Here is a 15,798-nt window from a genome sequence, read left to right on the forward strand (position 1 = left end):
TGTTATTAATTAAACTTTGTATCAAAAGGATATAGGTTTGATTTTAGAATTGCAATAAGTACTGTGTGGTTCATTATTATCAGCCCATTACCGGGCCAAGCCTACCTCCTAAATATATAATATTATGTGATCTAAAGCTTTGTGAAATGCAATTTTACCACTATTCCTAAGGATAAGCTACACTTATATTTATTTACTGCACATACTATAAATTGTAAGAAAATACAGCATAATAGTACCTACTTGTAATTATTTCAGGTAATTATAGGTGGTTTTGAATAAAATAAACAAATTTCCTCTTACAATAATTTTTTTATTTCAAGTAGGATTCCACATTACAAAAGTATGAAATATCAAACTACTTATATAGTAAATAGTATGCTTGGGATTTCTCTGCGTGATCGAATCACAAATGACGAGATCCGCAGACAAACCAAAGTCACTGACATAGGTAGCACAGCGAGTCGTGAAGCTGAAGTGGCAATGGGCAGGCCACATAGTTCGAAGAGCCGATGAAATCGCAGTGTTGGTCGAACCCCCACTAGGTGGACCGAGGGCATCAAGCGGGTTGCAGGGAGCCGCTGGACGCTGGCGGCTCGAGACCGTTGTTGTTGAAAGTCCATGCAAGACGGCTATGTCCAGCAGTGGACGTCCATCGGCTGATAATTTTGTATATGATCATGTTCGTCCACATAACTTCAATATTTTTCTAACAACTCCTTCTTGTGAGAAAGAAACTTTTTGATAAAATTGATCTATTGTACACTTGAACAAATTAAATTTTACTACGATAAATAAAACAAAAAGTAAATGAAAATATTAGAAACTCAATTATTTTGTAAAATGTCAAAGAATTAACAAAATACGTCTCTCTGTGGTTCTGTCACAGAATTTTCAAAGATCTAATGTAAAATCATAGACAACATTTGCTTGAAACTCCAGTCACCTAGGGGCTCTCCAGTAGTTTGTTTATGAAATGCAATGAAGGATGATTCAATAGTCAGCCCCTGGGTGAATACTGAATATTGGTTTGTGGGGGATTGTTCACTTCACGACTATGAATTCCAGGGTTACAATGCTACATCGCCTATTGTCGTGATTTATTTTAGCAGAGTTTTAACTTAGTCAGAGGAATAAGGGGAATATTGGACATGTTTAAAAGATCAAATTTGTAAGTTCTAAATTGGCTCAGGTTTGGCATAGTATGTAAATTTGGCTAGTTAGCCGTTAAGCGATTTTGCGTTTTAATTCAATGTCTCGTAAGAATTACGGTATAGTTTGAAAATAGCTCTTCCTTACCTTACTTGGTAATGGAATAAAAAGAGTTTTCCGTATAAAATATATGGTTTACGAGGTCACTCTTTTGTTTGAAAACCCAAAAGTATTTCGACTGCCCTAAAAAGTACGCTATTTGGATTCGGTATTCCAATGTCTAGGAGATATTTTTTTGCCGATGTTTTTGAAATGCTTTGACGGAGACATATTTTATAGTAGACATTTAATGGCGGATCTTTAGAGGCTCAAATTTCGAATGAAGTTAGATTATACACTAGAATCTAGGTCCTAGATTAACACATACTTCTTATCCTGAAAAATCTAAAATAGCAGACATGTTTGAAATGGAATATTAAAAGTTTCGCACTTTGCTCGATACCATATATGTTATTCTTATCTTACCTTATTATTCTCTTTTCGTATATTTTATGTCTTAAAACTTGAATTAATGTAAAAAAAACCATTGACATCATTATCTTGAATATACTTCAAAATATTATATATTAGTGTAATACATAAGTACGATAATTGTGATGTTTCTCATTATATTGTAAAGTAAAGGATCTATATGTAATATTAATTATTGTAATAATCTTATTGAATCAAATAATGATTGAGGTATGTTGGTTAATTATTTGAGGATATTAGTAAGAAGATTATATATTTAAGCCCAAAGCCTATTGATGTAATATTTCTTGTTAGTCATCAAACAAACATAAATTGTTACATATTCACAGAACATAGATAAAGTGTTTAATAAGATGTTGTTCTTCTTCTTTCTGGTACTTTTTCTCAAATGTTTTAATAAACTATGAAAAGAATCTAAAGAAATCACCGGGTAATATACAATAACAGGTTTGTCGTCTAAATATCTAGTAAAAACTTCTTCGTTCTATTAACAACATCGTCGCCTATATATCTAATAACTTCTTTGTCTATTTTTCTAGTAGTAAAAACTTCTTCGTCTATAACTCTATTAACAACATCGTCGCCTATATCTCTAATAACTTCTTCGTCTATTTCTCTAGTAGTAAAAACTTCTTCGTCTATAACTCTAATAACTTCTTCGTCTATTTCTCTAGTAGTAAAAACTTCTTCGTCTATAACTCTATTAACAACATCGTCGCCTATATCTCTAATAACTCCTTTGTCTATTTCTCTAGTAGTAAAAACTTCTTCGTCTATAACTCTAATAACTTCTTCGTCTATTTCTTTAATAATATCTTTGTCCTCTATATTTCTATTGCGGGTTTAATGAGGGTACCGTAAGCGATGGGAAGCAACTAAACACAAAACATTACCTCAGCATCGTTCGGGTCCTTGGTACTCCTATCGTCCTCCATGGACTCGTTCTCCAGGTGTTCCTCCTCCGTCTGCGGCATGAGTTGCAGCTCCTCTTTGGACTTGAACTCGAGTTGCAGAATGTACAGCGGGAACAGCAGGCTCAGAATTACCTTCGAGTACACGACAAAGCCGATGTGGCAAAGGAAGATCTGCTCGGTCGATGCCAACTATTACACTTTGACTTAAAGCGTCAGCATGCCACAATTAGGTATCAACTATTTGAAAAAGTTTACTCGACGTTGATTATTCTTTGACACTTTATACCAATTTTTTGAAAAACGACCTTGTGATGATTGTCGCAGAGACTATTTTGGAATAGTCACTATTACATATCAACTATAATTATAATATATCGTAACTATTTAGAGACATAACGTTGTAATTATTCTTTATTGTTGTAGATCGAACGTTGGCTTACTTTTCGTAAAGTTAACTTTTTTTATTTTTACTTGCAAATTTTTAAGGGGCGGTGGTTCTACGAAAATTTTTCATTATACTCGTAAATTCTGACGTGGAAGAGGATTTCTAAAAATAGATTTATCCCGACCGCAATGTCATATTCCGGATCTAATTACGTCCGTAAGCCATTCAGAGACCCACTTAAACACAGACAAATATCATCAATATATATTCGTAATATATCAGCCCAGCCATTCTGAAGATGGTCTAAGGTCCAGAAACACAAGAACACAGAAAGCTTATTAGCATACGAGCTCTGTTATAAAAACGTTTGTTTGGTTGAACGCGCTAAAATCAGGAACTACCGGTTTGATTTGAAAACATATTTCGGTGTTAGATAGTCTATTTATTGAGAAAGGCTGTATGTTTTATATTATCTCCGTATTCCTACGGGAGCGGGAACCACGTGGTGTCAGCTAGTTTCTAATATATATTACTGATTGGTACCTTCTATTTGGAATGAATGTGATTCCAAGGTAGATAATATTAGGTTAACAAAGTATTCAAACCTGAAACTTTCAAGTTAAAATCAGTCTATCAACTAAATTCCAGTGCATAAACTTTCTTCGAACAGAAGATATTACTAAGGTAGAATAATATCAAAATTGGCCTGGAGCGCTAACGAAATTCTGCCCATAAATTAAACCGTGTTCGGAACAACGAGCAATTCTGGAGTATTACGAGTAAATCACCAGTTCGTTACGCAATGCAATGCAAAACCCAGATTTAAATGGACAAAACGTTTTGTGAATGGAAGGATTTGAATTTATATTTGTGCTAGCAGAAGTATATGACACGATCTGCGTCGAAATTGTTACTTTATGATCTGGAATAACTTTTGTATACACGAATGATCTTATTGAAATATTGCACTAGTCAAAGTCTCGAATCTAAGTTTAATATTTTAGTAAGTATATTTGGAGATTTTGAAAATTGTTTTTTAGTTGTGTATACAAAGCTCTTCTTCAAAGCTTGCGTGAGAGGTAATTCAGGAGTGTGTAATAAAATCTTATGTGTTTTCACCATTCGATAGAGACAGGATCAAAGAATTTGTTACATTGAGTGAGGACTGTGAGGCTGCCACTCATCAGCGCAAAGATGGAGAAGGGAGGCCGGGAGGCTATAAATGTTCGCGTTCCTACACATATTAACACAAAATGGGTTAGTCTATTGTTTTATGGACTCCTTTTAGTTTTCGCATACTATTAAATAATATCATTCTGTGGTTTGGTAATGAACCATATAACTTTTTTCCACTCTTTTTTGAGAAAGAATACAATAGGGAATTTAAGCTAACTTATCCTAATAACTATACAAATCATGCTTACGTGGAATGGTGGCAAGAATAATGGGTAGGTACATGTCTCCAGTGAACTCAACTAGCTCAACTAGCCGCGAAGAAATAATTCGGAGAATTTTTTGGGCACTGCGACTCCACGGCAAAAGGAACAAATTATTAGAATCTTAACACGATTTGTCATATCATCAGTTTTATGTAGGTAAGTGACGTAAATTACAATATTGTATATACACATGTAATCTTGTAAATATATGCCACTGTAGACATACACGTGCATTTCATTCTCCTCAAAACACGCAAGTTGATAAACCTCGAACAGTTCAGCGCTATCTACAAGGTTATGTCTCTAAACATTTCAGAAACCAATATGAAATTTCGTTGGAATAATCGACGTCAAATGCATGCTCTGGAAGCGACTCATTGACACACAGACATCTATGTCGTAATCGTTTGTTACGATGGAGCTGTTATTCTCTAATGACTACTACGTGCCAATACAAGTCTGTGCGTTAACAAGATGAAAGAAAAGATTGGGGGAGTTTCTGCTTTTGGCTGTTACCTTCAAGTTGGTGTTCTTCCGCGTTCTGAGTCCACCCATCCATAGATCAGCGAGGATGATTTGTGAGCAAGGGTGTGCGAGTAATGCTCTATGGTTGGCAGCCACCGCTAGACTGAGGCAAGTTTGTCCGGACCAGTTTTGGAGTTCGCAAGTCAGCAGCTGTTGCGCTTGATCGTCATCCTGGCGGTAGCAATAGTCTAAAAGTTCAAGCGCTGAAACAAAAGTAACTATTATGCATACAAATATTTTGCATACGACCCACCTTAGTTTAATGACGTGGAAAACTATCGCTTACCAGTGTAACAAGACATAAGGCATGGATTCCCGCAAATCCTCATGTGCCTGTAACTTTGTTGGCATACGTTTTCAATTGGAACACATCAATGTTGTTTAGCGGAAAGAAATAGCATGAAGGCTGTACTTAAGTAAGACGATACTTGTCACAAAGAGTTCTACTACAAATAAACGTATGCATGTTGAATAGCTTCTGATTAGAAAGATAATTGTGTTGTTAGAAAGATACCTGTGGTGTTAGAAAGATAACTGTGGCGTTTGAAAGACAATTATGGTGTTAGAAAGACACATGTAGTAGTTTCTAGGCCCCAAGTCCTTTGCTTGATTTTCCCTGAATGTCACAACTTTCCAATCCAAATATTGGTAACCAGAGACAGGGCAAGATGGCGCGTTACTGACAAGACAAAGGTGATGGTCACGACCCTCACACGTGAGGAATACGACATAAAGAAGAGGATAATAACAAATGTTTAAACAAGTTCCACGTGGTTGAATAATACCCCTGTCTCACTGTGATAACAATATAATAAGATCGCCATTTTGCCTGCGGCGGCTTATGTCCTGATCGCATCGGGAATTGGGGATCACGGGGAAATTGATTCAATATTTATTATGTTTATGAAAATGTAATCTTTTATGTACACAACGTTTTCGCAACATGGAAAATTTTCACGACATAAACGTTTTTACATAATTTAATATAATAGCGGACTCTCTCTTTAATCCGGCACTGTCGCAAAATTTGTTTTTAGTGGATTTCTATTAAGTATAAGCAACTTCTATGCCAAATTTCGCCTTTGTTCGTCAAGCAGTTTTCGATATTTCGTGCTGAACCTTTCGCTTTTCACCCGCGTGAACTCCGTTCCCGTAAAAATATGGGGATAAAATATAGCATATGACACTGACAAACAACGTAGCTTTCTAGTGATAAAAGAATTTCTAAAATCGGTTCAGTAGATTCAGGGTTCAGAGGTTACCTTCTACAACACCACATTGTTTACCTCTTTAAAATATTAGTATAGACAGTATAGACTGGCATAGACTGCGAAGTCACTCCCTGTCCCCAAAGGAGTAGGGGATAAAATGCCTGACACCTGATGTAATGGTATATATGTGGCCTAATTTGGAATGCGTTTGCCTAGAAGATGCCTACATTAAATCTTGTTTTGTCTTTAGTTCCTATATCTAACGATACTTTTTTTTTATTCTTTACAACTTAGCCCTTGACTACAATCTCACCTGATGGTAAGTGATGATGCAATCTAAGATGGAAGCAGGCTAACTGTGGACTTTCATCCTCCTCCTAACTGGAGGAGGATGAAAATCCACACCCCTTTCGAATTCTACACGACATCGTACCGGAACGCTAAATCGCTTGACGGTACGTCTTTGTCGGTAGGGTGGTAACTAGCCACGGGCGAAGCCTCCCACCAAAACCTCAATCGGCCCAGCTAGGGATCGAACCTAGGACCTCCGTCTTTCATACGTCTGCGCCACGGAGGTCGTCAAATACGCTTACTTAGTGAGATCAGTGTGTATCTATACCAATCGCTTAAGTGCTTTTGTGTTTGAGCATTAGTGATCCATAATTTCAACGCCTGAGTTACCACGTACGGTATTTAGGTTTAAACACAAATAAACATTTATCGTGTTTGTGTAGGCAAATACGCTACGCTCTATTTCTCCGTTTTCCACAATATTATAAAGCAATTCATTCTACGTAGGAATAATTTACTCGTACATATGATATCCTAGAATTATACGTGCCAGGTTAAAATAATTTACTAATATATACTCTCATTCCAGAGTGTGTGGGATGGAATCCGGTCCGGGGCATGCACCTCCAACTTTTTAGTTTTGAGCATGTGCATTTTAAGAAATTAAATATATCGTGTCTCAAACGGTGAAGGAAAACATCGTAAGGAAACCTGCATACTAGAGAATTATCTTAATTCTCTGCGTGTGTGAAGTCTGCCAATCCGCATTGGGCCAGCGTGGTGGACTAAGGCCTAACCTCTCTCATTCTTAGAGGAGACTCGAGCTCAGCAGTGGGCCGAATATGGGTTGATAACGACGATGTAACCCAGCAAGTGGAAGGAGGTGAACTCTACGTACTCCTATGAGAATGAGGCGTGATAATATGTAAGTATTTATACCTATATCCTTACCTTTAGTCTCAAACTCTTTCCCATAGTGCCTGAGCTCCTCATACACCTCCGTCTCCATATCATCCTCGGCTGCCTCGTGCGCCATTGCTTTGTACAGCTTGCACGCCACCAAAGACTTCGCCAGAGCCTCTTCCCCATGAGTCCACATGAGCAGCGCCATTTGATGCCTCTTGGTTAGCACTGCCCACATCTGTTTAAGGATTATTTACACGCAATAAAATAATGATAATATGACCGGATTTCCCGACCACGGCGGCCAATTTCATGTTGAGATTAACCATGAACGCAGAAGATTTTATAGTGCACAAGTGTGTGCTCAAGCACAGGTGCCCGCCCCTTCTATTCCCTTATTCTCTTAGTCCAATGGGACGATAGACTGACACGACCGGTGAGAGGTCAAATGCAGGAACAACCGCTTTACGTACTCGCCGAGGGGTGTAGTAACCTCCAAATTCACAACTCCAGGCTGTTATTTTTTCTTGTCAGAAAAATCCCAAAAAGGTTTTTTGTTGGAATGACCCGGGATTCGAACCCTGGACCCGATTTTCCGCAGCCGAACCAGCTTAGCACGAGATCAATGAGGCAGTTAGAACATCACATTAATAGAAAAGCTTAGGTTGATTAGGGCGGATCTTGCAGATTCCTTTTCCTTGCTTGTACGGTGTAAGTTCTCTGATTATCAGGCGACGGTTTACCACTTACCATCATGTGTGCTATCTGATTGATCCGTTAATATTATTATAAAATATATTATTTTCTAAATTTGATAAATCTTTACACATCGTCACATCTGACGAAATACTCTTAGCTACCGTTAAACTTCAATACCGGAGCATTCTCAGGGGTATTTAGGAGTATACAATCGAAAGGCGAAGTTTGCGATTGTAAACCTAAGTACCCCTGAGTATTTAATGAAATCAAATTAACTCTCCTGAGCTTTGCGATTGAGTTATATTGATAGAACTTCTGAGCAATACGTCTCAATACGCGAAAATTTATGGCATACAATATACTCTATCCAAGTTAGTAAACTAGCAAGCAAAAATAGACTGTGGCAGCATTGAATTTAAGACTACTTGAGTATTTTAAGAAAGAAAATAACTTTATTGCTACATTATGCCACACATCATAATTATATCAGAATAATACCCTGCGATATGTAGCATAACCTAACCAAAGAAGAGATGGTTGGATTGTGTGAGAGAGGACATGTAAAAGGAGTGAATGATGAGTTGACGAGTAATAGAGACGGATGGAAAAATTTGACATATTTTTCCGACCCCACTTAAGTGGGATAAGGGTAAGGAGATGATGATGATGATGTAGCATAACCTAGAAAAAGCTCAGCATACTGCTATATGATCCCATAAACAAAGAGCATGTAGTTCTGATTTTCAGCTAGGACCCCGTTCGAAGTGCCAAGGATAATGTGGGTAATACAGTAGGTATATTAAGGATAGTACAGTACGTTAACTTTGAAGTGTATTTAAACTTTTACTTGTTTACAAAAAACTTAATAATAGCTTGGTTAAAGTGAGTAATGCGGTATTTAGATTCGTAAAATTTCCCATAATGATAAATAATCCCTTTGTTGATGGCGCAAATAGTTATTGCGTGTGGCACAAATTGGCCGCGGCACGCAAAGGCAGGTTACTTTCAAGTTTTACTGGGCTTTAGAATTTTTGCTATTATCAAAACTTCAGCGAAAGTAATTTTCGGTAAATTGTATGGCGACCTTCGTCGTATTTTCAATCTAAATTACATGATGAAGGTTAAGTAAGAATGATTATCACTTCATTGCCACGCTGAAAAAGCTATGAAACTAAAAGGTTTGGGAATCTTTTCAAAGGATTGTTTGCGAATCAGTCAGTGTGAAATTGTTTTCTTTTTTGGATATCTTTATTCTTTACATCTTGATGAAATAAAAAACCTATTAAGTTGCTCCTGCCTAATATTTGACTCAATCTATCTCAGAAATCAGCATAATATTCGTTTAGTAATTCTGAAGTTTATAGCGATTATTACGATCTACGTGTCTCGACGAATACCACTTAAGCCTTGCGACTCGTTTAACTACGTTGGGAACTTATCCGTTAGCAAGTCTCATTTTGTCTGATTCGATCAAGCAAAGATACTGCGAGTATATCTCACTCAATCGCCCGCTAAGTTTTCTTAAGTAAATATGCACCACCGAGACTGCCTTGTTGGTATAATGGTTAGCTTATGAAACCTCTGATTCGGCCTTGGATTCAAGTTCTATGAAATACTGAGTTTTTATTTATTTAAAATATTACCCTGGAGTTGCAAAGTGGGTGGTGTTACCCCATTCCTTGGATCATTATCGTTATTATTTGATATGGGCCAGAATAAGTGATTAACGTTAGTGTGACTATTGTTCATCAATTTTGAAAAAAATGATTGGACGGAACTCGCCGGATGTAGTGTAGTAATCATATGTTACTAGTTCCTCGATTACTAGTGGTATTACCTACATTATTTATGTTATTGTAGAGGGGAGGTATCACTGTTGGTATAAATAAGAGGGTATTTGATGACATGAGCTCAGTTGTTTGTGAGGCAGCGTAGACAACGTCACGCTGCCAGTCGCGTTAGTGATTTGATGCAATAACGTTTTGTGTTGTAATTATTGATAGTGTTTTGTGTGGGCATGGAGAACATGTCGGGCAGGGAAGGTGAGTGTTTATGCATTCTAAAGGGATCCCTTACACCTCAAGGTCACAAGTCCTGGGACCTGCTCGAGGTGTTTCCTCTACCACAAAATAATGGTACAATCACTATCGCTGCTATCCGTCACATCACACATAGGCTGATTGATGACATACCAGCAGTTCATTGAAAGGGTAGTCGAAGAGCGCCATCTCGGTGGTGACGGGCATGAAGCCGGTGATGAGCGACAGGCCGCCGGCGTTGTGTCGCGTGAACGAGGCGCTGTTGCGGTGCACGTTCACGCTCTTGTTCATCACCTTGGCGTAGATTGGACGGAACTTGCGTCGGGTGTAATAGCACCTGTAGTAATGAATAATTTTAATATTAACTCGCCTATATTAGCTTCACTTGTAACTATGTAAGAAAATCTTGGAATCTTAATTTGACCCACTTCCCGGTCTTCGATTAGGATGAAATTTTGCACACGCTCTGAGTTTTGAAGACAATACATGATTAGCTAAGAAACGCCATTACAAATTTAATATGGCGGCCTCCCCAAGATGGCAGACTGGCTGTTTGAAATCCACCCCCCTGATATAGATATCAAACGAAAGAATTTGCTGTCAGGAATACGAAAACCTCCATTTTTAATTTGTAGTGTGTGCTAAAAGCAAGTTTTTTAGTTTTTTATTTTCCTTTATATCTAGAATCTCTGTTGAAACACTCGAGGGCTTCGATCATGAGCTTTCACCTCATGTATCTTATGTACTCTATTTTAGCGCGAAACATCCTGTCGCAGAGAAAACACGTTAGGATACCGTCAACATATTTTAAGATATAACTCCAGGGTTGTTTGGCTTTCAATTTTTCATGATGACTATCTAGATTGTCTCAAGTTGCTTTAGGAGTTAAAGGTACTCTGCTCATCTTGGGATCTCCATTGTAATCGATTATCTGCTAACATCTCCCACCAGGTAGAGTCAACGCCCGCGCCTTTGTCCGCGAGAAATTAGATTCATTACACGTGATAATTAGCATTTTAAGCATAGACAACTAAAAATACTTGTTCGATTCAGGTTTTTTACATTACAGATCAAGCTATAATTTTTATATGTAATTTAAATTCATTTTCATTAATACCAAATTCGTGAAACTGAAACTACGTTCCATTAGCATAGTGCTAAAAATAGTGATGGCACCCACAATCCAGGCTTTAAGCATTACTGGCGATACTAATCCCCAAGTGATTTAAATTCTAAAAATCCGATATACATAGAAGCTTTTATCAATAACAGTGTCCAAAAGCTCACGTGGTTGTCAATAATTAAAACGAAAACACGATACATGACAATTACGAGAACACAGCGGTGATCTGCTGGTAGCGACTGAAAATTCCACGCGATATATTCTCCCTTGTTCTCTTTATATTTTCCATTTTTTACCCGTAACGTGAAGTAATTTCAATTTCATGAAACTGAAATAACGATCCATTGCATACTAAGAACATACTCGTACTTTTAAAAATACTTAGGATACCCTCAATCCAGGTTTTTACATTACTGGCCAAACTGCTCCATAGGTAATTAAAATTCTAAGAACCAGCTAAACGTTTGCTAAACATAAAAGTATTTATCAATACCAAGTGTTCTAAAATTCACGTGGTCAATAATTAAAATGTCATCGACACGACACACGGCAATTGCAAATATACAGCGGAGATACAACCAATTTATGACTTCAATAAATCTGCTGATAGCGACTGAAAATTCCACGCGATAGATTCTCCCTTGTTCTCTTTATATTTTCCATTTTTTTCCCATCTGCATTTTATTGGAACTTGTTCATGAACAACAAAATGGAATGTAATTTCAATTTCATGAAAGAGAACGTTCCATTCCGTTGTCAGTTATCAGCACATAATGCACATAGTTCAGTAAAACAATGAGAAACTATTTGTCATTGATTGACAGAAATGCTGAATTGGGAACAAATATCTACTAGCGAACCACAACTTCGTACGCGAGAAAATTTATGTAAACTTGTGATGATAATTTTTAAAATTGACAGTGCCCGACAACTTGCATTAGAATAGCGTGGTGCGTCCAAGTTCTATCGCTTCATTAGGATGGAGGATTAGATCTGTGTTGTGCTTTTAAAATAGGTTGATAATAATCATAATCAAAAACATCATTATCAATCCATATTCGGCTCACTGCTGAGCTGGAGTCTCCGAATGAGAAGGAAAGCCACCACGAAAATAGTCCACCAAGCCCAATGCGGATTTTTAGACTTCACACGCGTTGATAATGACGAAACTTCTCATGTATGCAGGTTTCCTCACGATGTATTTCCTTCACCGTTTGAGACACGTGATATTTAATTTATTAATATGCACATAACTGAAATGTTAGAGGTGCATGCCTCAGGCCGGATTTGACCCACCGGAATCAGGCAGACGTCATATCGACTGGGCTATTACGGCTCATCCATAAGGTTGATAATAGTGATATTGTTACATGCCAATTACTGCGCATGCCAATAGCCTGAGATACATTCGCCCCTCTCAGAAAATACATCATTAATTAAAGAATAAAGTACACAGACAAAAAATTTTTAAATAAGTTTAATTGAATGCTCCCGAGGGTACTTCTCGGTGCGAGTTCATGGCTGCCATTGTATTTGTAAGTCACAAAGAGCTATCCGTCAAGCGCTACGATCTCATGAAAATGCGATTTCGCCGGAATAAATAAACCTATTTCTTATCTGCTTACACAGCGGTCGATGGGTTCTTGTGCCTTTTGTGTGATAAAGAAAAGAGGTTTAAATACGGGCTAGTATGGACTGAGAGCTTATTTTTTTTAATTCTATACAAGTTAAGTTAGCTCTTGACTACAATTTCATCTAGGATGGAATCGGGCTAACTTCGGAGGAGGATAAAATTCACACCCCTTTCGGTTTCTACACGACATCGTACCAAAACGCTAAATCACTTGGCGGTACGTTTTGCCGGTAGGGTGGTCACTAGCTACAGCCGAAGCCTCCCACAAGCTAGACTAGACCAATTAAGAAAACCTCAATCGGCCCAGCCGGGGATCGAACCCAGGATCTCCGTCTTGTAAATGTAAATCCACCGCGCATACCACTGCGATACGGAGGCTGTCAAAAAGCCATAAAGCCAGATAAATGTCTGATTTAATGAAAGCTGAAATTTTGTCAACCCTAGCAACTACCATAGGCCAATTATGGAGTTTGGACTGTGAGGCTTTGCAAGTAGGTTTCTAAAGTCCAGATCCTCAAACACCAAAAATATGTGTGTGTTTGTGTAGCAATGAGTTCTCGTTGCCTTGGGATGTGAAGCCGAGGACACACATTGTAGAATTATTTCAGTCAGGAAATGGGAAATGGTGAGGAAAGTCCTCATAGACAAACTGTTACTCTAAGTTAAATAACGATGTGAAGCATATGAGGCCTCGTAATTTAGCGCAGCGGTTGCCAACTTTTCATGTTGTACGGTTCCTCCATCCAAAGATTGGTGAGGAATTTCCTCACCAGCAACAACGTTGCATATAATTTCTTGTAAAAGTTAGTGTATTTGGTAGATGAGAATTTGACATTTAATATAATTACTAATTATAACTGCTGTCTAAAACAAAATATTAAACTGATTTAGCATTTGGTTGCCTAAGCGAATTCATCAGAGGAACTGAACATTAGCATTGACAGCATCTAACTATCCTCACCTGTAAGCACCTCCCATGAGCTTATTGATGACGAGGCCGATGTCGTGGAGCGTGTATATATATCCGCGAGGCAGATGAGGCCTCACATCCCTCAGGATATACCGCAGCGTGTTGCTTGGCCCGCTCTTCGTGTTGTAGAGTTCCTCCAGCCGAGGTATTGTGAGGAACTTCCTCATGGAAACACCGTTCTCTAGGAGGAGCTTCACGAAGTCTATGCGGTCGTGCTCTAGGGCCTGCATCATCGCCTCGTCAAGGGCACCTGCAAGATAATAGGAATTTACTAATTGGAAACCCTGCCCACCCGCATTTCAGAAGCGTCGTGGGTTTAATTCTATATCTCCCTTTCTTAATGAGAGTGGCAAGTTTTTTTTCAAAGAATGTAGCTTTTTGCAATAACTGTGTTCGAAAATCATAACTCGTGGTGGTCAATGACCTTGTGGTGTTGAATCCAGCTTTCGAAGTGCAGTTTTTAAGGATTTGATGAAAAGGCAGAAGTTGACCAATCAGATTATTTTATAAAAAGATTAATTTTAACTAATATAAGTCAATGGGTCTAATGAGAATTTTATCGGAAAATCTATAGGTATAGATCCCGACAAGTAACTTATAGAACAGTTGTCTGCGCAATTAGTTAAAGACGCGTGCTCCGTAGTTGCCCGGTACATTAAATATGTCAAAAATTTTAAAATTTCGTAGTTTTTAAGGCGTTTCAAATTGTTGACGTTACTCGTGTTTGAGGCCACTTATGCCGCACGCCGCCCGCTAACACCCAAATATGTTATGTACGCTTACTATACTATATATAGTATAGCTTAATTAATACGTAGTTAACTAATAATTGATCACCAATAAAAAGTAATCGAGGAGCCATGGAAACAGAAACTTGCACGTGAATGATCGTCCAAAACTTCGCTAATACATTTACTCCTCATGGCCCAACTTAGCTTAAAAGCTCAGTCTTACAATGTCGAGCCAAATACCGTAATTCTGGAACAAAGGCGATGCTCTCAGACAAGAGCTCGTTACTATTTAATGAGATCGATGTTATAACCTGACAACTAAGACTGACTAAGTGTCTCACTTTGTTTGTAGTTACCACGGTATTTGCACCTGGTGATTATTATTTAATAATTTAGCACAATAACTAACCATCCATATCTATGACTTGGGGAGTTATAGTACCCGGCACCTTACCTTATCAGCCGATAGACGTGCACTGTTGGACATCATAGGCCTCTTGCATGGACCTCCAAGTACAACGGTCTCGAGCCGCCAGCATCCAGCGGCTCCTTGCGACCTGTTTACAATCCTTGGTCCACCTAGTGGAGGGTCGACCAACATTGCGCTTTCCAGTGCAAGGTCGCCATTCCAGCACCTTGGGGCCCCAACGTCCATCGGCTTTTCGAACTATGTGACCTGCCCATTGCCACTTCAGCTTCGCGACTCGCTGAGCTATGTCAGTGACTTTGGTTCGTCTGTAGATCTCCTCATTCCTGATTCGATCACGCAGAGAAACGCCAAGCATAGCTCACTCCATCCGCCCGCCCGCTGAGTGACTTTGAGGCATCTAATAAGGCCCATAGTCGGCAGAGATATATCATTAATCTTTATTCGACTGCCGAAGGTTTTGGTTTACAATCAATTATTGATGTTTCCAATGAATAAATGAATGGTATTTTCTACAGGTTTTTGAAAATAAGCTTGTAGCGACAATCGTAATTTACTAGGCTGGTAGATAAGTTTAGGTATGTAGGTTTATCTTCATAATAATATATTTTATAGGTATGTAGATAGGCAAGTTTATAAGCCTAACTTTACGCGAGTTATTAAAGAAAAAGTAATTGAATATTACCCCTTAAAACATACTGGTAATATTGTATCTCGTTGTCCAGGGATAGGATATAAAGTGCGGCCCTTTTGTTGTCAAAAAAAATCGGGGGCGACCATCAACGTTGATATTCCCAATAAAGTGTCTTTGATCATAAAATCACG

The 15,798-nt window shown here is 38.2% G+C and overlaps 1 protein-coding gene across 1 annotated transcript in view; it reads right to left on the minus strand.

Annotated features, from left to right (window-relative positions):
- The window catches only part of LOC112047143 (transient receptor potential cation channel trpm), a gene marked incomplete in the record, with an annotated part of 316,213 nt that overhangs the window by 52,680 nt on the left and 247,735 nt on the right, over window positions 1-15,798 (minus strand). The window contains 5 exon segments of the mRNA XM_052887808.1: window positions 2,577-2,729; window positions 4,938-5,149; window positions 7,400-7,589; window positions 10,243-10,426; window positions 13,807-14,065. Of these exon segments, the coding sequence (XP_052743768.1) occupies window positions 2,577-2,729; window positions 4,938-5,149; window positions 7,400-7,589; window positions 10,243-10,426; window positions 13,807-14,065 (998 nt within the window).

This window comes from Bicyclus anynana, chromosome 20 (assembly GCF_947172395.1).
Source record: "Bicyclus anynana chromosome 20, ilBicAnyn1.1, whole genome shotgun sequence".
NCBI classification, from domain to species: Eukaryota; Metazoa; Arthropoda; class Insecta; order Lepidoptera; family Nymphalidae; genus Bicyclus; species Bicyclus anynana.